We start from the raw sequence: 25,203 nt of genomic DNA on the forward strand, positions 1-25,203 counted from the left end.
GTTTCTATGCAGACTGTCCATGTGCTGTCATTGAAAAACACACTGAGAGGATTTGCTAAACTTAGCTCTTACTCCTGAGACGCAGGCACTCGCTGTGCTCTCTTCGGCTTTGCGCAGGACACATTTTAAGCCCAGCCAATTAAACAATGAGTAGCTCAGTCAGTCTCTGCAACTTGCAAAGTGTTTGCAACATAGCGGGTCATGATTGTTTTTCTATCATAAACGAGATGACAGATCAAATACAGAAGTCAAGAAAATGCACTTGACTGCAATTGTAAACCCATTAGTGACTCTACTGCACATCCCTACATCATAGAAAGAGCCCCACAAGTAAACACATGCAAATGATAGTTAAGTTCTTGTCAATACAAATACAGTCTCAAACTTTTATAATTTTTTCTGCATATGAGTTGACAATATGGACTTTGGCTTTAATGTTTTTCACTAGCAGAGCTAGGTCTCCATATCACTGTATGGGATCATGATGCTAATAATGTGGTGAAAGTCTGCTAATCTATTACTCTTCAACTGAGCGAACACCCCACCCACACCTGGGAGGAGGACTTGACCTCCCATCTCAAACCCCCACCCTGCTGTCTGTGCATCAGTGTGCTTGTTGCAAGAGGGAGGTGCACGCATTTCCTTACATAAGAGCAGGAGAGGAGGAACCTGCTGCATCACCTGTAAGATTTCTCTCCAAAAGCCCTGCAAATCTGAACGCTGCTTTAATTGTACCAACACCTGAAGGAAATTAACATTAACTCCAATTAGGAAAGCCAACAAATACAAGATAAGACTTCCACAGGTGAGCATTTTCCATTTAAAGATGCTAGACACTTGTACTGTATTGTATTGTGTATCGGTTTCTTACATTGAACGGTTGTACGTGTGTCTAACTGGAAAACAGGTAAGGCCAAGTAATCAAAATGTAGAGCAAAACAGTTTGGCCTGTGAATTCCCTCAAGGAGACCATAGCTTCATCCTCTGTAACGTCATTCCTTGTACTTAAGATGGTTGCTTAGTTAGACATACACTGTGTGTCCCTGTATGGCTCTGAAGCTATTAAGAAGGAGTTGTTGCAATGTTGCTAGTATTGTGACCAAATTCTAAGCATACCTGAATGTAATGGTTGGTGTCACTTTTAATCGTTGTATCAGCCTAAAATTATAGAAACCCACAAACTGTTGAATTTAAAGATGAATACATGAATAAGTCAACCCGTGCATTTAATGGAAGTGACAGTGTTTTGTAAAGCAATGCAAAGCTGCTGGCCTTGGGCCACGTGTGCATCATTAGAGATATGGTGTTCTGTGAGATTCACTCCCACTACACTCCCCAACACGACACAAGGCTGCAAGAGGATGAAGTTCAAAAGAATAGCCCGCAGAGTTCTACTGTAAATCCTCAGTAAAATTAGCTAGCATATCAGACAGTTTCTTATGATGTATGCTTGTTGTTAGGGAACTTGACTACCGACATAATCAAAGCCACATAGCATAAATGTAATAATGATTTTAGAAAATTTCATTTTTCAGTAAGCAGCGATATGGAACATACCTGGGAGAAGTTTTGTAAAAAAAAACAAATGTTGAAGGAAAAGGCTCCTTTACATTCAATTGTGCATCAAAGAAACTTTCAAGCATCACATCAGCAAATTCACTGGAGGCCCTGAGGAGAAACAGCCTCCCATGAGTTCCCCAGAAAGCCTCGTTTTAGAAATGTAGATAATATTGTATATATTCTGTTGTATAGGCTGAAATGTATAATATTATACATTTTGGTACCACTGGTGTTTATTGATGCATAACAATTTCCATTAATTTATTCCTTCCTGCTGTAGCCATCCATGTGTGGGGACAGTACTCACGTTGCCTACTGCTTGACAGTGTATCTGCTTTGCTGCGTCACCTTCAGCTGTTTTATTGTGCGGCGAGCATTTGGTGCATTGGTTTCAGAGAATCAGTTGGAAAGCTTAAATTCCTATGTTTGGTTAGACCAACATTAGGTCTCGTCTGTTCTGCTAAACAAAGTAACGCCAGCCATTGTCTGTCCATTGTGCGTTGGCTTTTGAATGTTTCTTGGCAGATAGCGATAAAATTATAAATTGCAACGGTGAATAAGTTTTCTGTTTCTTTGTGGTCCCAGGTTAAATATTCTCTATTAAAATGTGTTAATGGTATATTTTTGCACTCAAGCATTAACATTCATGTACGCATGTGCAGCTTAACATTGAGCTGCTAATACAGATGAGAGCCTCCTGATCTCCCTCCATGCTACAGTTGTGTTGTATATGCCAGGTTATCCTTCACCTCACCCCCCGAACGCCACGGTGGAACACTGGCTAGCATGCAGCAGAGCTCAGAGGTCCTGTCCCAAAGGTTGCCGGCTTGCCAAACTTTCCAAACTTTAAACCTGGATGTTTTGAGGCTGGCTTTCTAGCTATTAAGATACACCTTGTAAACAGGATTTGTAGCAGGTTATAGAAGGATTTTTCTTTTTTTGGGTCAATGCTAGCTGGTTCCCATTGCTCCCAGCTAAACTAAGCTGATGACTTTCTGTAACAATGGTTTGAATGCACAGTGATGGAAATTGATATCAATCTTCCCACCTAACTCCCTGTGAGACAGCCACCTAACATATCCTAGCTGCATAATTCATGTCTGATTTGCCTTGCTCTGCGTAACGAAGGAACAGGAGACTTTGTGAAACGTGTCTTAGTGGAAACATTTGAAATCAAAGCAGCTCCTTTCCAACTTCATTCCCAAGTGGAGGGCATGATGGCAGAGCAAGTCAAGAGCTCCTTATCTATCCGAAATTTTTTAATTGTACATTTCCTGCATCAGTAAGAGCAGTTAACTCTTATAATCAGGAGCTTGTGCTCAGCTCTGGCTCAGAGCCAACTGAAATCTCTGCTCTTACAAGACAGATGTAATTAAAATCATCAGTGAATCAGGATGATCAGCCGTGCATAATGCCTCTATAAACCCCAAAAAGGGTTGCCATTAGTGGCAACACTCACTGTATAGACTTCCTTGATATGTGCATTTTTGCATGTATTTTATAACGTTGACGTACATTATTATGATTGTTATTTATATTCTCATGATGGTTCAATGATTGATTGAATCAGTGATTCAAATGATTCTCTCATCTTCATTTAAAGTCTGAAACAGCATACATTTTCCCTAGAGTTATCCACATTTCCAACATTTCAAGCAAGATTGATTTCTGTCATGTGATTTAAACATGTTAATTGGTATTTAGGGAAAATTCCTAATTTAGTATGGTTGAATGTTTACCCCTATCCCTTCGGGCTAGCATCAATAGATATCAACTGATGTTTTCTTTCAGAGTATTCCAGAGAGTGTTTGGGATTCATTCATTTATTGATTCATTCAGTGAGGTTGATGTTTGGTGAGTGTTGAGGGAATCCATGGAAACACCCCTCAAGATTCTCATCTGTGATTTGTTGACATGGTGTAACTATTCTGCTGTGTTCATGGGCAGCAAGGTCTGCTATTCTGGCTGTTCAACATTTAAAAACGTTAGGGATTTCCAGTGGGGCAGTTTACAGGTACATGAGTATTTTGAAAAATGGAGATTCCTTGAGAATGGATTTCCCTTCATTTACATGCAAATGGAGAATTTGCCTCTGAAAACAATTCTATCTAAAAAAAACGGGCAAAGGGGAGATTTTGGAAATCCTCGTTTGCACGTTTGCATCTAAACTGAGAGAAACAGAGGTTCAGGCAGCTAAGGAAGGGAGGAAGAGAAAAGAGAGAAAGTAATTGGTTGCTGTTGTTGCTATTTTCGGGATTCTGATTGGCTAACATGGGCTTGAGCATCTCGTTACACTGCCACCTACAGGTTTGGCATGCTCTTGACTGTATTGACGGCATATATATGTACACGGGTACGTGTACCCGAATACTTTTCTGAAAACTTACAGCTCTGCACAATGTCATTTTTGAAAACGGAAAGGTTGAAATGTCCGTTTATGAAAATAGCCGCCCACGTGTAAAAGAATAATAAAATATAATAAATATAAATTATAAATATATTACACACTGCAAAAAGTAACAGTCCTATTTTAAACAAGCACCACAACAATGAATTTGTTTGCTTACTTAGTGTGAAAAAACCCAGAACTTGGACAATTTGTCATGATTTTGAGATCTTGAGTGTAAAAAAGTACCCTTCCTGAGTTTACAGTTTGTGCTTTTTCATTGAATGAAAAAGGCAATATCACATGCAACAGTACTTCCAGGGAAAATGAAATGTCAAACAACCATCATAAATAATTACTGTTGCGTGGACCTACAAAACATAAAGCACTTTGAAATAGTGTTCCTCTGACTTAGAGATTAAACAGATAACATACTGTATATTTCATTTGTGAAAGTGTTATGACAACCGCTTAACTGCGCTATAGACTAACACCTCTTGAAGCATTTCTTGTGAAGACAAGTCTCTCACATCACTTGCAATTTTCTCACTTTTTCTATAAAGAAAGACGGGCTTCAGGTTTGAATATAGACGTACTGGTCTGCATGAAGAATCATTGCAGTGTTTTCATTTAGCAGTGACTGAAGGAACATTTTGTGTTTCTGTAATTATATTCATAATGTCAAATGGGTTGCATTGAGTGGAAGAACTGGCTGTTAAACCTGGAAACTGTATTCAAATCCTTTAATTGGCTATAGATATCAGACAGTTGATTAATTGGTGACAGATTTTGAATCCGAACATGAATGGCAACTTTCCTGAAAGCATTGTTAGATTTTCAGCCTCCAGGGATGTAGTTTGGGAAATGTGCTTTTCTCTATAGCCGATGGAGCTTTCTAAACCTGTAAAGCATATCCTATTTATCTGACAGCATGAAATCCCTAAAAGGGTTGACAGTTTGACACATTGGCACATGGAACCATCAGAGCAGCCCAGTAATCCTCTTTGTTTTTGGCCCTTTGAATTATCAATATTTTACTGACTGACTGAACCCCGATTGTTGAATCCTAAAGAGATCTCTGCAGTTAATGGACTTTCCACATCCACAGCAACCAAAAGTCTATGTTATGTAACAGTGGTTATGGCTGGGTGTTCTATTCTTTTTAACATGTATTTACAGTATGTAGAAGGTGTAAACACCTCTAAAGGTACAATAACAAAAGTTTTTTTGGAAGGTGTGAGATTCCACTGTGAACCTGTATTTTACATATATGAATACAAGAATAACTCTTCATTTGAGACACTATCACTGACAAAACTTGTGAGGCTTATAAGTCTTTCTTAGAAACAGAAAAAAAGAACTCCCTCTGGGCGTGCACAGTAATTAGCTTAACTTAACAGGTTAAGATAGATGACCTGTACATCTGAGAACTGACTTTCTCCTCTACCTGTGTCACTGCACCTGTTATTTTAACATTACTAAGATTTTGGTTAAAATTAAATCTCTCTCGTGTAGGCCATTGACGTTTGTGTTCTTTATTGTTAACATTCACTTGTTTATTCAACTGACGCCACTAAAGCAATGCTGCCAGCATAGCATTTGCTGCTGAATTTATCGTTTATTCCGTTGTTTTTTTATGTACTCAGTGGTGTTGTTGTAGTTGATGTAGTGGGCGGACTACTAGGTACAGTAGAGAAGTGGGTCACCAAGCATGAAGTGGGTAATGGCTTTCTGGCTGATAGGTGGTTATACTGTAAACCACCAGAAAAAGAGCCGGGTAGTAGTCGTTATATTTTATTTGCCTGCTGGCAGCAGAAAGGTTTTAGTCAGTGTTGATATTTACAGTATTTCCTTTTTTTCCCTTGTACATCGCAAACTGATAAGTCAAATACCTTTTGGTATGAAAATGTTTTTTCTAGGTTTTTGATGACTCTTGGTCATTTAGGATTACAATGGTTCTCATACTGGCCACTCATAATGTGGCTCTGCCTCTTAAAGATTATTTTTGGGGGTTTTCCCTTTATAGTGTAGAGACAGTGGATAGACATGAAAGGGGGATAGAGATGGGGGATGACACCCAGCAAAGGGCAACTTTCAAGCATATTGAACTTGATATGCTGATCTAATGTGATCAAACAATGATGATGATATTTGCTTAACATTCTACAACATACTTGTGGAAGGATGCAGCATGGCCTGAAAGAGAACCTAGACCACACAAACGTATTTTCAAAATGTTATTTTTCTTTTGTTTGTTCTCTAAATAATCCTGTCCATACAAAAACAGAATTGAAGCGCTGTCAGGCGCACACCGACCCTACAGGCAAAGTAACAGCCAATATTGCATATAAAAAGAAGATGTTGGCCAATCAGAAGCCTGAAAAAAGCTGTTACCAGAAGAATACCAGCTAACTAGAAGTCTGACGAACTTGTCCAAAAACTGTCTGCTTTGGTTTCGAGGTCTGTGTCATGGCACTGTTGGATTATGTAGCAATGACATTCATATAGTATATTTATATACATATACACACACACACACACACACGTACAGTACGTGTGGACTAGGCTTAAGTTTTAGAGCAGATCTAAATTTTGGGGTGGACACAGTGATACTCATGAGTAGAATTTGTGGTGATTGGGACTTTGTAGAGCAGAGATATGTGCGACAGCTAAGTGTGTGAAGAAGGTTCACACAGACATATGCACTCCCTGAATCACAGATCTATATTGCTGACTTGTTTCTTTTGCTCAGTGTTGTTTTGAAACCAATATAATTTTGGATTAATAGAAGAATATCAGTATTTGACCGAGGAGCACCCAAAGGATGAGAGCTTTGTTTTATGATTTGTGGAATTGTGTTCTAAAATATCATAGTTGTATTCTTGTTCTTGAGTGAGTCTTATCCATCACAGTGGCCCTCATTTATGAAACGTGCACACAACCTAAAACAGGCGTAGGACGGGTGTACGCCGACTCCTACGCAAAACTCAAAGCATTCATGAGATTGAACATGAGCGCAGGCTGCAAAAAAATCTCATGTCTGGTCTGACCTCGTGTACGCAAATTTTCATACTAGGGGGGCTATGCAAAGGAGACAGGATATTATTCCTCACTTTCAAAAGGTAGAGCGTTATGTTTGGCATTGATATTCAATACAGGAAACACGATTGTGCATTGAAATTTTTTTTTTTCTTCTGGTTTTCCTTTGTCTTTGGAAGTGTCATTCATGGCCAAAAGTGAAGGATTTCTTTCTGCCGTTGACCGACATGAGAAAACATGAGTAAAATAAGTGTTCATGAATGTTTATTTATATACACCTAAATGTAGGCCTAAGAGATTGCATTTTGAAGCCTGTATATTACTGTTAGGAGTAGACTTTTGTCAATGATGTATTCAATAAATAAACTTCAGCTGGAGTCTGATTTAATATGGCAACACTGTAGATTGCATCAGTGATCTCTTGCCATTCTTGCTACAGTCAAATACCAGTATTTAAATGTAAATGTAAATTTACAGTATTCAGTATTTAGGCCAAATAGGACACACGCTACTAGAAATTAAACTGAGATGTCAGGGTTCCCATCTCCACCTCTGGAAAGGGCCGCTTCTTAGCCGGAGTAAGTCTGGCCATATCGTATCGTAAGTGTAGGGGCGAGGCCTCAAAACCGAGAATATGTTGGGGCTTGACCTTTAAATTACGATCGTTTATTGCTGCTGCATTTTTCAATGTACGAGCATTCTTGCGCTCTGATTGGTGGAATACGAACGTTTCAGGAATCCCACATGAAGCCTGTCGTAAGAGGATTTCTGTGCTCATATCTACGTTAGGTTGATAAATGAGGGCCAGTGTGTATGTGTGCTGGATTAGGATGGCTCAGAACAGATTAGTTAATTATAGACACCCGCTGTCTAAGTGTGGTGTATGTTGTCAGGTGTTGCAGCATGAGGTCCAGAAAAGGCATCGCAGGCTGTGGGATTGCGTGGACAAATACTTTGCCATTTGCTCTTAGATTGTCTTTCTTCTGTCTTCACACACTTATCTATACAGATATAGATATAACACAGATATAAAGTGTCACCTCCTCAACAAACTTCTATCCAGTAACCCTTGCAAACAGCAGGGATAATATGGTCATGTGCGTCCGTTATGCATCAGTTTTAAACATGTAGTTAAATGTTGTGAAACTGAACTATTTAAATGTAGGCGACAACAATACTTATGTAGGGTTAGTAAAACATCAGAGATTGGCTTTAAATGTGAATGTCACGAGAGGTCACCGCCTAACTGGAAACCTTACAGTTGGCCGTTAAGCTGCTTGCGAAATCGACCCATACAGTCGTTTTCTGGGTAAAGAGACGTTCTGATGGTTGCCACGTCAAGGGATAAAGTATCATAGTCAACCTGCACAGTCCCATTTAACACTAGACGTGCCGGGATTCCATAACTACTAGAACTGTTATGAGCTGTCATTTTGACCTCCAGATTCCAAACTCTATAATCTCTCTTGATTAATACCTAATTGCAATATTAATGCCTGTATTGTGTTAGGATTTCTTTAGAAAAACAAAATAACACCAAAATGTACAATTTAACAAGTTTAATTTTACACTTGAGTAGTCCAGGTGTTTCAATAACTAACATCATGGCATAGTAAAACATAATTATTTCATAGGCTACATTTGTATCTGAAAATTATGGTTTAGAAATTCATTCAAAATAGCTCATAACAGGCAAATAACCCCTAAAAGTATCTTAATTGAACATGTATAACCTAACCCAACCGGGAACTGCCTAAGTGTTGGTGTCTGCTGTTGTGCCCGCTGCCCTTTTCTTCTCTCTAAACTCCGCTCTCAGCACCTCTGCCAGTTGCTGCATGAACTTGCTCCAGGCAATTTTCCTGCCAGTGAACTCCTTGGAGAGGATGTGTGCAATGATTCCAGCCAGTTGGAGGATGTATAAAGTTATATGAACACAAAGACGGTCACTGGTCATTCACAGAGCGAGCGCCCGGCAGAGTCCATTCAATGTGACCGTGTCATTTTGTTTTTACCTTTTGTGTAATGTGTATAAAAACAATTTTAAATGAAAATATAGACTCTTTAAGGAAAAGTATGGTACCAGCAAATTTTATACATACAGTATATAACTTTCAAAACAGTCAAAAGCTTGGCTTTCATGGCTGATCTAGTGTTAACAACTATATTACACCATGTATAACAATTGATGAGGCTTAATTCAATTTTAGGGCATCCATATAATGCTCAATTCAGATACATTTTGAGGTTGTTTTCACCCTGTGTGTTTAGGTCTCTGTTTAAGCTACAGAGTGAGACATCTTAACTATCTTTGTTGGATGTCACAAATGTGCAGTAGCTACGTAAGATCACATCAGCTAGATAACTTTTGAGCTTTGGTCAGTACAAGGCAGGATTAGCTGGGAGACTTCTTCTAGACGAGGGCCACTTGTGGAATGCCTGCAGAACAGGGACATGGAAGTAGTTCTTTTGGAGATTGTGGTGAACTAGTGTGTGTTGTGGCAGTGTTTTGCCTTGCTACGGTTAGCCACCTTGTCTCGGGTAGTGACGTCGAAAGCCGTGCAGATTTTAAAAAACTCCCCCGGAGACTGAAGGCAGAGGACATTCAGAAACTGTATCTTACTCTAAACAGCGTGGATGTTTTTTTTTTTACAAGATTGTATGCATGTGGAAGCACCAGAGACACAAAACAACACTCCAAATCCCAGAAAATGTTATTTTTTTGACAAAATACAGGCACTTTAAGACACTGCAAGTCATTGTGACTGACAAATAATATGAGACCAAAGAGGGGCATGATGACTGTCAAAATGTTAAAATGGCTCCAAGGACACCAGACACCTTGGTTATCATCAACCACAGAAAAAGTCCCAACATAACATTCAAGAGTGATGCTGCGATTGCAACACCATCACAATGACTGCTTGTACAATGGCAATTTCCCGCCATGAAACTATAAAACTCACACTTTGAGTATAATAATATGCAGACCACTCAATAACTAGGAACCACCAACAGCTGCACAATACAGCTGTTGCTGTAAATACCTCAAATCAGATCAAGAGTTAATGCTGGCAGAGCAGGCAGCGGGCAGAATGGGAAAACACTCAGGGTTATATTATTGGAATACATCAAACACACAATTTATAAAATCCCGAAAAGTTCATATTTGGCTTGATTTGCTTTTTATTTGCCTTCATCCAAATTATCAAGTCATCTCAAGCAATCTGATGTAGTTTTTAGCTGAGGAACAGAACTGCCAGAAGCCACTTGAATGCAGAAGCCTCCATTAAAGTAAGTCTAATTATAGTAATAAATATGAAATAATATACAAATATAAGACGTAATTGATGTCTGATTAAATGCTCAAAACTGTGTGGAGGAAACAGCTGTGATCGGATTTGTCCTGTTTTGCTTTCAATTAAGCTTTTATTCTGCTAAAAGAGTTCCCCTTGAAGCTTTTTGCAGCTTAATTCAGTTAAGTTATTGTTTATTGTTAAAAGTATGTTAAGAACCTGACATTAAACCTTAAAATGTTTGTCTTCTGTTTACTGGCCGACATATTAATAAAGCATTGCAAAAAAAACCATAAAACATTAAAAATAACTAGTTAGTTCTTAGTTTGAAAGAAGCTTAGTCATGTTTTGTAGACCATCTTATCATGTGTTGCTTGCACATGAGTAGGACTTAGTCATTTTCAAATTCCCCACATGGTGGCACAGAGGATCAGTACACATTTGATTTGCCTTCTTAACGTAAGTTACCTGACTCTGATTAATAACCGGAAAGTCACATGAGACACAATATATGTACAGGCAAGATTATAAAGCTTTTTTTAAAAGGGCTGTACAAAATAAAAGCCAAGCAAACCATGCACGCTGTGGCTCTAACGAAATGTCTGTACCTAAAGGTGCTTTAGGCAGGATTGTAAAGATCCAGGATTTAGCCAATGAATTTCAACATGGACAACTTCTCCCCCCCCCCCCCTTCTTCTAAAGCCCAAACGGTCTACAAAGCTCCTCCCCAACCATGGTAGAATGAATATGTGCATGAGCAGTGATTGACATGCAGTTAGACGCCACCCTAGGGCCCTGATTGGAGGATCTGAACAGGGAGCGATGGATTTTGGTTAATCACACTACAGACTGAATGTGGTGTCATAGGAGTCAGATTTATTTTTAAAATTACCTGCTTCATGTAGTACTACTCAAATATGGGTCCATTTTCAGAAAGACAGAAAGTTAATTTTAGAAGTCTTACCTACTGCACCTTTAAGTTCTGCAGTTGCAAACGTGGCCGCTTAAAAAATTGACCTGGTGAATATGCATTGGTTTGTTTCTTCTCAAATTTTTAACATCTAATGAAATAAGCTGTTTAAAATTACCCAACACAATTTGGGTTTTTAGTAAAGTACCACTAATCAAAGATCACAATTCTAAACATCTATATATATATACTCATGCAGGACCTCCTGAACCTTTATTTCTTTGGAGGTCCAAAGCAAATCAATCTTGCTGGAAAGAGAACTAAACAAATAAAGCCAAGCTGGAAAAAAGAAAAAGAAAAGACAGCAACAAGGATTTTAGCTCTCTTGCTATTCTTAGCAGGTTGACTCCACCCTTCGTGTCTGGCAGACTCCTGTCAGACCTCCTTGTTAGTCAGTTTACCTTTACACACCTCCCTGAATCTGTGATTGTGGATATACATACATGCAACGCTGAGGAAGAAGTGATCTGCAGATTTTGAAGGACCAAAGAGCCCTTTCTAAAGGGACAACAAGTACTTGTTGGAGGTTCTGACTGGATTTACTAATGCATGAGCCATGACTCTGTTATATTCTTCACCGACACAGATGGCTGTGTAGTAGCTCTGCACTAATACAATTTCAATCCAAATCAACATACAAAACAACTGGTAAGCATTATAATTTGCACATGTTGATGTGGTAACAGTTTATGAAATGAGTGGTCAAAACATTAAAGAGTGGCCATCAAAATAAGATTCTGCAGCTTTCCTGTGAAATCTGAATGATGCATATATGATATAATAATAGGTAGTGTATATTGTGTCTAGAAATAACTTCCATACGGGTCAGTTTTACATCTGTAGTAATCATGTTGGCGATATGTTGATAGAGGAAGTAGGATGTTTTTTTTTTAGATTTCGGTATCGTTGCTCTTTAAAGAGAGCACATACACTGTCATGTTCTGTCCTCCGAGCCTTTCGCATCAGCCTCACAGCCAGAGATCTTTAGAAATGAATGACCAGCGTTCAGTTTCCTTTGTTTGGTATGAAAACAACCTCACGTTGCTTTTTCAGGAATATTTTTTGGAGTTAAATGATTTGTGCACTGCTTTTGGAGCATATAGCTAATTTTAGTGTTCAAATTAGTAATATCCTGCATAACAGTCCTCAGGGGAGTATTGGTGACACCTTGACTTTTCCTGGGAAGCCCCTTTTCTGTTGTATAACTCGAATCACTTGAGGTGCTCATTTTATCCTCTTTAAAAGGCTTAAGGTTTATTAATACTAGAGCACAGTGTATCAGACAGGCGCAATTGACTTGGCAGTTGTTCTGTCCTCACCCTATATATTCCCTGTTCCCTTTCATGTCTGGTACAGAAGCTCATTCAAATATTTAATTCTCAAACATGTTATTGAATGTGGGAAAAAGAATGCATTATGTTGCTATAGTGCCTATAATCAAAGCTTCGTAGCTTGTCTGTACTGTGGATCGTCCTGAAGGAAAGTACTTTTTTTGGAGGACGTTTTTTTGACATTATTCACCACCTTGGCTGAAAGAAACTTCAGTATGTTTCTGTTGGGTTTTCTGTCAGCATTAATAGTCCAGGTGTTAAAGTCATGGAGGTAAAGAGTGTCTAAATGACACGGGCATTCGCTGTTACATAACCGTGCACGTCTGTGCTCTACAGAGGATTTAAAGGCTGCACAGGGGAGAGCTGATCTTTAAGTCAAAGAGGCTTTATGGCAGACCACAACAAACCCAGCATACTTGCTTCAGTGAGATAATGAGGCCGTAAGAACAAGGCCTGGATCCTAGCATGAGGAGGATCGTTTCATATCAACATCTCTCAGCAAATAAATAACAAAGTGCTGAAAAATAATGCCAAATCACTGACTTTTGCTGTCAGGTGAAAACATTGTTTGTCCAAAACCAGTTTTTCAGGAAAATTGTTGTAAAACCCACAGAGAGACGTAAAGGGTGACCAACAGCATTGATTTATTAAAAAAATAAAAAAGGCCAAATATGGAGATACAAGTTTTCTGCCCAACGGCGACAATATATGAAGTATTTGCTTGTGGAAAAAAAACAACAACAGCAGATCTTGTTGCTCTCATGTTAAATTCAACACAGAAATAGAATATCTCTAATTATCATGAATTACTATGCATTCACATTGGACAGAAGCAACAGAAGAAGAGGGGGGATATGACTAACAGCTGGTGTTCTGTTTATTCAATTTGAGTAAAACTGGGATTATGTATTTCAAATGCAGATTATAAACAGGCTCTTTATTGATTCTGTGCTAATTGTTTGAACATGTCAGGCACTTAATTTAAAAGGCCATCTGCAAACTTTTTACAACTTTGCATGCATTCCGAATGCAGAGTATGCAATACAAATTGAACAGAATCCTATCTGCATGCTCTCATTATTTCTTAATGACAAGTGAACACTTTTTTGATTTAGTAATCTTGAATGCAATATTGTGAATTCAATCACTCTGGGAAATTGTTTCGCAGCACTGTAAATGAATGCTATCATAACTCACATTTTGTGTTGGGGCCCCATTTTCTCCCCAGTTTTGGAACCACCAAAACCCTGTGTGGCTGTGTCTTCTCACTGCTATCTCTACTTTCGGTATGGTGAGGGTATTAGACAGACATGTTTCTCCTGCAGTGCACATGGTTGCTCTACTCAAATTGGTTTTGTGCCTGCCAGCGAGGAGCTGCTGAAAAGGCAGTGATAAATGTGGGAGGTTCACTTTACTCCCTAGGATCCCACTCTCACCTGTGCAGGTGACAACATTGTGATCCCTCACTGGGTTCCCACCAACACACATTGCCAATGATGTATGCTTGCACAACCAAGACGGACGTTCCTCCCTAGCACACTTAACTAACGATTCACCGTTTGAAGTAGACAAGGCAATTTTCTCAGGATTATTTTTACCAGAATGAGCTGCAGACAAATTACTTAAAATATTCCTATATTTATATAAACTTTGCAAAACAACAGATGGCTCCTCTTTTTGAAAGTGCCACTTAAATTGTGTTTGATGTTAAATAACAATATAAAATACAAATAAATATGATTTTTAGAACAAATCCCATTTTAACCTAAATATCTCTTCAAATAATTAAACTAAGACATGGTGATGTCTGAAGTCAAACAAGTGAAATCTTTAGTCGATTAGAAAAAAACTCAAGCGGTTGTCTTCACATATATTTTGACCAATTCATGGTGCATTACATCTCTCTTCCTAACGTTTCATGCTCACTAATCATAGAATACTTCTACTAATATGTCCCACTAGACTCTTAATCCTAGTGTAAGCCAACCTCTATTTTTTTTTAACCTCCTTCTACTAAACATAATTTTGATTATTAAGCATTTCTGCTTTTTTTTAAATGTACATCGTAGATATATTTATCATAGTGTAACACCAGCTCTTCTTTCTTCTTTTTGTTCTTTCAGTGCCAACAAAATGCAGAAGCAAGTGGAGGTCAGGATGAATGAGCCCCAAATGGAGCCCATTGTGGATGCTCCAGAGGGTTGGTGTAGCAGTTTTTGCGATAAAGTCATGAAGAACATGGTTCTAACTCTCACAATCCTTGGTACGTTTTTGGTCTGCCTACTTTCATTGACCATTTATCCATTTGCTACCCCCACTCAGTAGTGGGCTGGAGGCTTTCCCAGCATACACTGGATAATCAACCCACCCACACATAAAACAGACAAACATCATCAAACTTCACTCAGGAACGCCCCCAGTCTTCAAACCCAGGACTTTCTTGCTGAGAGGCAATTGTGCCCTGCATGAAGCCAAAACCTTTTACTCAATAGTATTTGAAAAACTACTATTTCTAGTCACTGTTCCATTATCTTTTACTGTGACTGTTATTGCCACTATTCATCACACCCCCAACTGGCCCCGTCAGACACCTCCTACCAAGAGCCTGGGTCTGTTCCAGGTTTCTTCCTAAAAGGAGTTTCTCCTCGCCTCTGTCGCACTAATGCTTGCTCTTGGGGGGAATTATTAGAACTGTTGGGTCCTTACCTTGGGTAAATTATGTAGTGTGGTCTCAAGTGCCTTGAGATAACTATTGTTAAATTGATACTATAAATAAAATTGAACTGAATTGAATTATGAAAATGAGTCACAGCTTCTGTCTTTATGTTAAATGCATTTTTAAAGAAGATGAGTTGTATGATATTCTCTCTCTTGGTTCATAATAGATTTAAATCCCACTGTGATACATGGAAGTGCCGTACTTTAATATTTCATTTCAATGTACCAGAGGCAAACTAAACAAGGGAAAGGTTGTCTTCAGTATTGTTTTTTTCTATGCTACATCTGTTGACAGAAGCTATAGTTCCCTGGTGTCATTAATTATTTAAAGGGTGAAACATAATCAACTTATGAAGATAAAAGTTAAATGCCCTGGATTGCAGTACGTATAGGTGACGTCATGGCACTGTGACTCTCAGATGAGTTAGATGCATAGTCAGTATCTCATGGCTTGGAGTCACCTGTCTTTGTGTTTGATTTGTGTTTTTTCGCCGGCTCAGGTGTGTTTCTGGGTTCCATTGCTGGAATGCTGCTGCGGCACATATCGCCTCTCCCTCCGGATGTTGTTATGATCATCGCCTTCCCTGGAGAGATCCTGATGAGGATGCTGAAGATGCTTATATTGCCCCTTGTTGTTTCCAGTCTGGTCACAGGTGGGTGGAGGACTTTAGCTGCTGAAACTGTTCCTCTCAGTTTGCTGACGTCAGTCATAAAATGAGGTTGCATGGTGCGACTTGTTACTACCTGACAGTGGAGAGAGTGGGCAGTTTTTTGTTGTTTTTTTACATTTTGTGTATAACCAAAAGTGTGGAGGATGGGAGCCACAGTTCTTTTGCACACAGATCTTATTGTTTTTCTCCATACTTTCAACTATTTTTGTTATGCTTCCCACCTGTGTTCACGGGCATCTAGATCACTGTAGACCGGTTTTAACAAACTTAAGTATGTTGTTGTATGTTTTTTGGCTGAAATACCTGTGGTCATAACTCCAAACATTAAATCATGTAGAAGATATTGTGCAACTTTGTTTTTTGAACTCTGCTCCTAAGATCCTGGAGTGATATTTAAAATGTTGTCTATTGACAATGCAGTGTGCGGAGACATTTACAATATTGCTTCTCCTCAACCTTGAGAGCAAACCTAACGTCTATTAAGCCGTCCTTACCAAACTCAGTTACCCTCAGTAAACAGTTCATGTTTTAAACAGGGGTGGAGGAATAGGACTGTGGCTTCAGCCGTAAATGTTTTCTCAAAAGCACCGCATCTTTTAGGTTTTAAAAATTACTTAAGCTGTCAATGTAATTTCCCCTCAGTGTCTTTAACTGGACCGGCAAATCAATGTAGCAAAAGTTCTATTACTGGTGAAATATCACCAATCATTCTTTGAACACCACTAAAAACGTTCAAGATTAGAAATGCTGTTTAAGGCACATTCCTATCTTATCGATCTTATGAACCTTTAAATAGGATCATCAGACAATGTGTGCGTCTTCTTAGATTTTGTAGTGTTCTGGTCTCAGAATGATAAGGACAGTTAAAAAAAAAAGTAGATACAAAACAGGATTATTCTTTTTCTTGGCAAATGTAATGGTTTTCATAAATGACATTTAGATTTTGAAGGCATTTTATTATCGAGTGGTTTACTGCCGTAAATGGAGCATAACCCCAGACCCACTGAGCCGTCTCACTTTGAAAGCAAGTCATGAAATTTTGGGGTATAGAATTAGTTATTCCAATACATTTGCACGAAATTTCTTCACAGCGAGAACAGTGAGTGAGTAAATAACAGCGACACTTGTCTAAATGAGGTAAGCCTTATGTGTGGAGGCTTCTCTGTTAAAATGCTGTAAACTGGTCTGATTATAAATGTATTTTATCAAACTAAATCTAACTTTATCAAAGAGAGGACATGCTTCTTTTTTGTTGGACACTTACTTTATTTTCCTGTAAACCATACTATGCCAACAGGACTAGCCGGTTTGGATGCCAAATCCAGCGGCCGCTTAGGCACCAGGGCCATGGTGTACTACATGTCGACGACGGTGATAGCAGCCGTCCTGGGAGTGATCCTGGTGCTGCTAATCCATCCTGGTAACCCCAAGCTGAAGGCTAATCTTGGACATGGAAAAAAGAACGACGAGGTGTCTAGCGTGGACGCATTCTTCGATCTCATCAGAAATCTTTTTCCAGAGAACTTGGTGCAGGCCTGCTTTCAGCAGGTAGGTGTCTCACCCACCACATAACCTCTGCTTCATATGTCAGTTGCTCCAACTGTTTGTTCTTTTCTTTGCTTCTTGTCCAGATCCAAACAGTGATCACCAAAGTACCAGTGCCCACTAACAGAACTAAAGCACCTCCACAATTCACAGTTAAAAGGTCGCTTCAGTTCAAGGGTGGGATGAACGTCCTGGGTAGGTAAAAAGTCTAAAAAACACACCCACTATGAACTGAAAAGAAATAGCAGTTGTTGATGAAAAGTTGTTGATTTTTTTTCATCCAACCAACATTGATTCAAAAACAAAACGTCCTTTGTTGCTGTAAAAACATTGTGATAACATTACTTTAAAGAATATTATCATTTCCATACCATTAAAAACACATACCAAACAAATGAGTGATTCACTCTAATTCCATGCAATTAATTTTCGGTAACATTAATTCAACATCTCTGTATTCTTACAGGTTTGATTGGATTTTTTGTCGCTTTTGGAGTTATTATGGGGAAAATGGGAGAAAAGGCCAAGCTGATGTTGGAGTTTTTCAATGTACTGAATGAGATTGTAATGAGGCTTGTTGGCGCAATTATGTGGTAAGTGTTGTCCACTACAGGCATCGCTCCATTCAATGACACTGCCAAATCATTCCCGCTGGTTTTTTCTTCCACAAAAATGATATTTATCACAGACTACAGCTAACTATGTATCAATATATTCAAAATACTAATGATATACCTGCAGACATACATGTAAATAACATCACAATCCTTATATTAATCAAAAAGATATCCTGTATCTATCTTTAGGTACTCCCCTATTGGTATTGCCTGCCTCATCTGTGGCAAGATCATCTCCATTGCAGATTTGGAAGTGGTTGCGAGGCAGCTGGGGATGTACATGGTAACTGTGATAGTGGGTCTCATCATCCATGGAGGCATCTTCCTTCCGCTGATATATTTTGTGATAGTAAGACAAAACCCCTTCACTTTCTTCATGGGAATATTCCAAGCTTGGGTCACGGCACTTGGAACAGCGTCCAGGTATGAGGGATTTCTGTCTCCGTTCCTGTTTTCTATTCTAGGATTCAGACTGTCTAACCTGAGATATAGGACCATAATTCCAATTTCCTCTCCAGTGGGCTGCATGCTTCAGTGAATACTCTAATTTTCCTCTTCCTCCATGTGAGGAATGTATGTTCTTACACAGCAAAAGTAACCTTTATTTCAATCGGTAACAATAATGTAATCTTGCCAACACTGGCTTCTAACCTTGCCATGTGGGATTACTTTCCTGTTCCTAATGTTTTAGTAGTGCACTCTTTGACTCTGAGGTGAGCTCAGTCCACTAATGTTCCGCCCTGCTCACTGCTCCGCCATCAGCATGAAACTTACGCAAAAACAACAAAACAACTGCTGAGTCACAACTGCTGTATTCTCTTCAAAATATCATAACTTTTAGTTTTTTTCATGAAGTGAAACTCGCAAAAAGCTTTGCATAGTCAAATGCAATAATGAATTAATCATAATTGTTCAGATGGGATAAATGACTGAATGAAAAGAACAATAGTGTTATTAATTCTAAAAACTATTGGAACATTAAGGGCGACCCAGTCTGATTAAATATCAACAGAACATCTATAATTTGTAAATAATTCCCTTATTTCTGCAAGTTTTTAGTGCCATATAGGGTGCCGAGGCCTAACAAAGCAATTCTTCCTGTTTTATTTGCAACAGTGCCGGTACCTTGCCTGTCACGTTCCGATGCCTAGAGGATAACCTGGGCATCGACAAGAGAGTAACACGCTTTGTCCTCCCAGTGGGTGCCACCATCAACATGGACGGCACGGCGCTTTATGAGGCTGTGGCTGCCATCTTCATCGCTCAGATGAATGGGATCAAACTCGACTGGGGCCAGATTGTTACTGTCAGGTGAGAATGTGGCTGTGGATACAGATATGACAACACATTTTCAAGGCAATCCTTTGGTAATGAATTAGCCAAAAAATCAATGAAATCTGCCTGAGCAAAGGAATAAAAGTAATATTTATTAAAATGTTATATTCTTCTGTAAATACTTACAAATCCTCCAAACCATACGCTCTAATACAACCCACCAAAGTGTTTGATAAATTATCTTACCTAATGGTGGCAGGGAAACCTATACCAGAGAACACAACAGTCATGGTTTTAAACTTGTTAATGTTGTGAAACGGTTGCATTTTGGTTAGGTTGAGGCCCAAAAACTACGTAGTTAAGTTTAGAAAAAGATCGTTGTTTGGTTTCAAATCGTTACGTTACTTCATCTCCGGTCACACACGCTGTGCACAATGTGGCGTAGTTCCTTTTGTTCCGTTAAATTAAAAGAAAACTTGTCGTTTACTCTTATATTTTCAAACAGGACATGATCCTGGCTAAAAGTCCAGTGTTTGTTTGACCCATCAACCATCCCAACCTGCGTTGTACACTCCGTCACCTTACTTCCTGCTTTGCTCCCGACTTATTTACAGCTGCTGCTAGAGGAAGCTGCCACTATTAACGTAAATGTGAGTGGTGCTGCTGGAACGAACGACTTGTGGGCATTTTTCAGGGGAGGACAGTCTCGTAAATACTGGTAAAACATTCGTAAGCCTGCATTGGATTTTTTTTAAATACAGTAAACCTCGTTAACATTTTTAGTTTATTTCACATAAAGAAGAGTTATAGTACCATTGTGGATACATATATGTATATGCATATATTGAAAGACCATTGCCTTAATTATCATTAGGCACCGTGAACTCATACTTTGATAGAAAAGTCCTTTCAAATATGAATTTGTTCACTGAATCACAGGAACTGCATGTTGAGTACATAGTGGCAGAGGAATGTTGCATCCTTGCCGCCTGTGGTTTGACCTCCTGCTGAGAGTTTGAATTTGCTTCCTATTTAGTATGACAGCCACGCTGGCCAGTGTTGGAGCAGCCAGTATCCCCAGTGCTGGACTTGTGACAATGCTTCTGATCCTCACAGCGGTGGGTCTGCCCACTGAGGACATCAGCCTCCTGGTTGCTGTCGACTGGCTGCTGTAGGTTCAACATCAACACAAGTACTATTACTGAAAACATGCAGACACGTACAAACACCATCCAAGGGTTTCTTATCTTCAGATTTGTTGAAGTAACCAAAGTGAGATAACTTCGGAATATATCATTTTAAAATAATGGTGACTATCTCTGAATACGACCAAATTAATATTTTCTCTCTTTTGTTTTCATCTCAAGAAAACAAGGACAATGACAATGCTCACTGGGTTTCTAGAGCATAGCCAGGAACAATGGCAGCTTAAGAGAATAACTGAATAATAACAACTCTGCCCTTTATATTGTGAGAATTTTTCCCAAAAATCCGTTAAACTCTGAGCAAAACACTTCTAGAGACAGCTTATTTTCTGTTGCTTTACAGTCTTAATGATGTAAATGGCATTCAAAATAAACCCACCACCTTTTCTTATTTACCATATTAACAACCTTTCACTTTTTAATGAGGTATATACTGGATATATTTCATTTTCCATTTCAGGGTAATTGCTTTACCTACTTTCCAGAGCAACACATGTTTTGTACAGTGTATAGCTAATCTACAAGCAGCCAAAGTAGCATCAAAACAGCTGCTTGACTTTAATTTGAATGTACAGTTTTCTACCGGCCTCTAACATAAGTTTTGAGGATGGAAAAATGTCAGGCTTCGATAACTTTTCTGTAGAAGTAGAAGTTTTACTCTCCATACGCCCACTAAGTCAGAAGCATACCTAACAACATGGACTTAAAGTTAAAACTATTTTATTCATTCATTATTAATTTCAATCATGTCTTTTACACCACTTTCCTCTTCCACATGCAGGGATCGTTTCCGTACCTCAGTTAATGTGGTTGGCGACTCCTACGGAGCAGGTATCGTGTACCACCTTTCCAAGCACGAGCTGGACTCCTTCGACCAACAGGCCCGGATCGATGAACTTGAGATGACAAGGACACAATCCTTCTATGAAAATAACAGCAACCAGAATGTTTACACTAACCACAACTCAATCTTGATAGACGGCTGCAAGGTACATTTAACGTTAACGGACATAGAGACTTGTATGTAGAGAATCCTGCCCCACTCTGTCTGTGTGTTCGTCATTCTTTTCTTTGTGTTTGTGTTTCTTTTCTATGTGACTTCTTTTATACATGTATATGTTTCTAGGTGATTGTGAATGGTACATGTCATGTTTTTTAAAAGGGGTGAAAAGCAAAATAAATATTTCTATATTTATTTATTCACCTGTGACTTACATGAAAAAGCAGTTTTTGTGGTACCATTTTAAACAAAAGCAAAGTTTTTTTTTTTTTTTTTAATATACTTTTGGTTTTCACCATCTTCGAAAACTCTGTTTTACTCTCATGAAGTTTAATTTTAAGCGTCAACCATTCCCAATGTGTTGTCTTGTACACAATTATATTTGACTTGTATTTTGTTGTGGTATGTTTTGATTTTATTAAGAAACTGTTCTTTTTTTGTCTACCTAATTGGACATGTATTTGTGGCAGCCCTGACCAAATTACAATTTTCAATCATTGGCCATCTTTTGAAAGAGTTTTTGTAGCCAGTGGTATACATAAAGACTGCTGTTTCACTATGTTTCATCCGAATGATGCAAACATTCCCGAAATGCCAAAGATCCTCTCCTATCCACATTGTAGTTAAAAAACAAGCAAAAGTATTTTAATTTCTAGTAGTAGAATTTTGTTGATATTTCATTGTCTGTGTAATGTCGCTTTTGCATGCTCATGCAAAAGTTGCATTTGGATTATTAATGACTGACTACTGGAATTCGTTTGGGCAGAGAATCCATAAAATACATGGCCAACTCTGAACTATAATTATCCTCGTTCTCATATTATCTTGTAATGGACCAACCACATCAGCAGCATCACTGTATCATTGTATCAGTGTATGTAGATAACATGTATTTCTATGGTGGGAATTAACACATTAGTTCTTCCCCAAAGTCAATTGCCTGAATGTAATGACCCTATGGCTTCTCTGCTCCCAACCGTTGACAGTTTATCAATGACAGTGCCTTGGCCCCATAGTTAGACGATCTCGATAACTGCTTACAGGTCACCATGGGCAAAAATGGCAACACTGCAGGGTTCTCTCTTGTTGAGGAAGGACCATGGAAATTCGAGTGAAGCAGATCCAGTGCTGCTGCGCCTTACCCTGAGTTCCAACAGCTTTTACTTTCTGCCAACACAACTATAAAAATCAACAACAAAACATCACAAAAAAAAACGAAGAATAAAAAGTGAAGTGTTGGACACCCAACCCATCTGGGTAGCTACTGGAGCAGACTACAGATCACTCCCCAAATTGTATAAGATCTTGCATTTGCACTAACTTGACACCAACTGTAATGAACTGGTGCATTTCATGCACTTTGAAGAATAAATCGTTCAGTTGACTACACTCAGGGCCTTACTTGGTGCTGCTGCAAGCTTCCTGTTCTGTCAACGAGAACAACAACTCTTCAACCTAGTGCAACATCTCTTTTTTCTATTAAAGCATTTTGTAGCTTAAAGGGCAGAGAGATGATTTGTGGATGATGGCCTTGCCAGTTACATTTAAAACAAGGACCAAGTAAGAGAAGATGTAAAGGTTGGTGTTAATGAGTCAGAACAAATGATACGGATCAGACTTCATTACTGAATGCTTTGTGACTATCAATGTATATTTGTGTATTTCAGTATTCTGTGATGTTCTGTGTTCTTAGAAAAAGCCCATAAACACTGGACCAAAGGTTCAAAATAATGCAAACTGGGTTAATGAAAACAGAACCGAGCTTCCTGCCGCATTATGATGTACGTGATGGTTAAACACTAAGTTACCTTTGACTATTTGTCTTATGGGATTACATCTTGATGTCACACACACCTGACCAAGCCTAAGAAGCGAAGCTTAGGACTTAGAACATAAGAGCAGAGGATGTGACCTCTAAATGTTGCAACAGACAGTACAGGGTGTGTGGCAGAGAGCCGTAAGGCAGAAAATAGAGAATGTGAAGGGGGCCCCCGCAGTTATTTATTACAATGTTTTTGTATGCATGTTCTTTATGTGTAAAGCACTGAGTTTCTGTTTGTAGTCAAAAACTTATGCCTGTGTACTGGGATTTATGTGTGTTCATGTGTGTTCCTGAGAGGAAGGGAAGGATTAACAGGGAAAGAACGTTGAAGGTTCAACAAGAGAGAAAAAAAGGTTGGGCGTCTCTCAAACTCTCAGCAGGCTATAGTGCATTGCTCTGTGTTTTCTTTCAAACTGTTTATTTCTTTGCTATATTGACAACCTTGCCTTGACGATGTCAACTGCAGAGTGCAGTCAGTGTGATGACTAACACATTTCCGGATAAAAGTTACCACTATTCATTTCAAATAGAATATTGGGACTCACATTTTAGTAGAAGAAGTAAATATTGTCACCTACCAGCTTTACTACACTTAAAGCGAGGATGGCTGGGCCTTCCTTACAAGATATCACATAGATTTTGCGCATTGTAGTGTTTACACCGCAGATTTACATAGGAATAAAAAGCTTGTAATTACATGTATGAGTTAATTAGCTGTGTCGTCTGTTTAGCAAGTGCAAACTAAATTCTGCCTCCAGCACTCGCATGAATCTAAAGCCGTGACAACAAGGTCATTGGATGTTGGCTAAACATGTTTTTGAGTCATCCACGTAGCAACAAATCAGTAGCTGAGTGTAGTTCAAACCAAGGTTCAAACAGGATAATTGGTTTCTTTTTTTCATATGAGCGTCGGCTAATCTATTCATGTTTAAAGTGCCTCCTTGCACTTTGTGTATATAGTCTCCTTAGATAAAGTGTATAATGTATAGGATTTAACATGTTATGTCATCTATCAGACTTGTTTTTGCTATGCTAAAGGTTTCTATAAAGAGTATAACTATATACTTGTACGCAATAGTGTTAGTACAATGTTATTTTTCCTTTTATGGGCCACTCGTCCCAATAGGATGTGAATTTAGGGTTATGTATTTACATACGATGCATTCAAGTGATCTGATTTTAAAGAAACAAATTTCTGTCAAGGAAGAAAGTTGAATATTTCTCCCCTCTTTGCTGAGTGAATGTTGTTACTGATATGAGAACATTATGGCAGTTGTGTGAAAGCCATCCAGTGTATGGCTCAAGCACCACCTTCCTCTTAAATGGAGTATTGCTCAGTTATCAGCATACCCAGATTCATGTCAAAAACATGTTATCTATTAATTCATCACATCACTTTTCCATCTTTTGCATTTGTTGTTGGGCCTTGATCTTAAAAGGAATGTGTTCTTAGAAGTGGCCTAGCGAAGCAGGTGTTTTCTATGACCAGGTGAAAGTGTACAATCTTTAGATGAAACATATATTTTCTATCTTTCTTTTTGATTTCATGCACATATCGGTCCAAGAATGTATTGAATGTTGTCCTTGTGTCTGTTCCTTGTGATGCAGAATGTCTTTTGACTTTGACTAAATGCAAGCAGGATTGAATGCACTTGTATTAAATTAACTATGACAGAGCACAAACAATATTTGACAGGCACATGGACTGACAGTGTGTCAATGTTTAAATACTTGTGTGTAAATATTAATGGAACAAATAAATGTTTATTGA

The 25,203-nt window shown here is 38.7% G+C and overlaps 1 protein-coding gene across 3 annotated transcripts; it reads left to right on the plus strand.

Annotated features, from left to right (window-relative positions):
- Positions 1-604: 604 nt before the first annotated feature.
- LOC117946292 (excitatory amino acid transporter 2-like) lies at positions 605-25,203 on the plus strand. Of its 3 annotated transcripts, none has more exons than XM_034874363.1 (11): positions 605-805; positions 14,703-14,842; positions 15,798-15,950; positions 17,266-17,516; positions 17,600-17,708; positions 17,980-18,106; positions 18,320-18,553; positions 19,247-19,441; positions 20,442-20,576; positions 21,392-21,599; positions 22,627-25,203. In XM_034874363.1, the coding sequence occupies exons 2-11, from the start codon at positions 14,713-14,715 to the stop codon at positions 22,723-22,725; spliced, it is 1,641 nt and encodes a 546-aa protein (XP_034730254.1). In that variant the 5' UTR covers positions 605-805; positions 14,703-14,712; the 3' UTR covers positions 22,726-25,203. The 3 variants fall into 3 exon arrangements, with proteins under 3 accessions (XP_034730254.1, XP_034730245.1, XP_034730263.1); XM_034874354.1 differs by lacking the exon at positions 605-805 and adding an exon at positions 11,619-11,896; XM_034874372.1 differs by lacking the exon at positions 605-805 and adding an exon at positions 11,619-11,896 and having other exon boundaries at positions 22,654-25,203.

The sequence above is a fragment of the Etheostoma cragini genome, chromosome 1, assembly GCF_013103735.1.
Source record: "Etheostoma cragini isolate CJK2018 chromosome 1, CSU_Ecrag_1.0, whole genome shotgun sequence".
NCBI lineage: Eukaryota > Metazoa > Chordata > Actinopteri > Perciformes > Percidae > Etheostoma > Etheostoma cragini.

Coding starts and splice junctions, on each gene's coding strand:
- LOC117946292 (XM_034874363.1), top strand. CDS start 14,713: ATGCAGAAGCAAGTGGAGGTCAGGATGAATGAGCCCCAAATGGAGCCC. Junction 15,951..17,265: donor TGTTTCCAGTCTGGTCACAG/GTGGGTGGAGGA, acceptor CTATGCCAACAG/GACTAGCCGGTTTGGATGCC. Junction 20,577..21,391: donor GTTGCTGTCGACTGGCTGCT/GTAGGTTCAACA, acceptor TTCCACATGCAG/GGATCGTTTCCGTACCTCAG.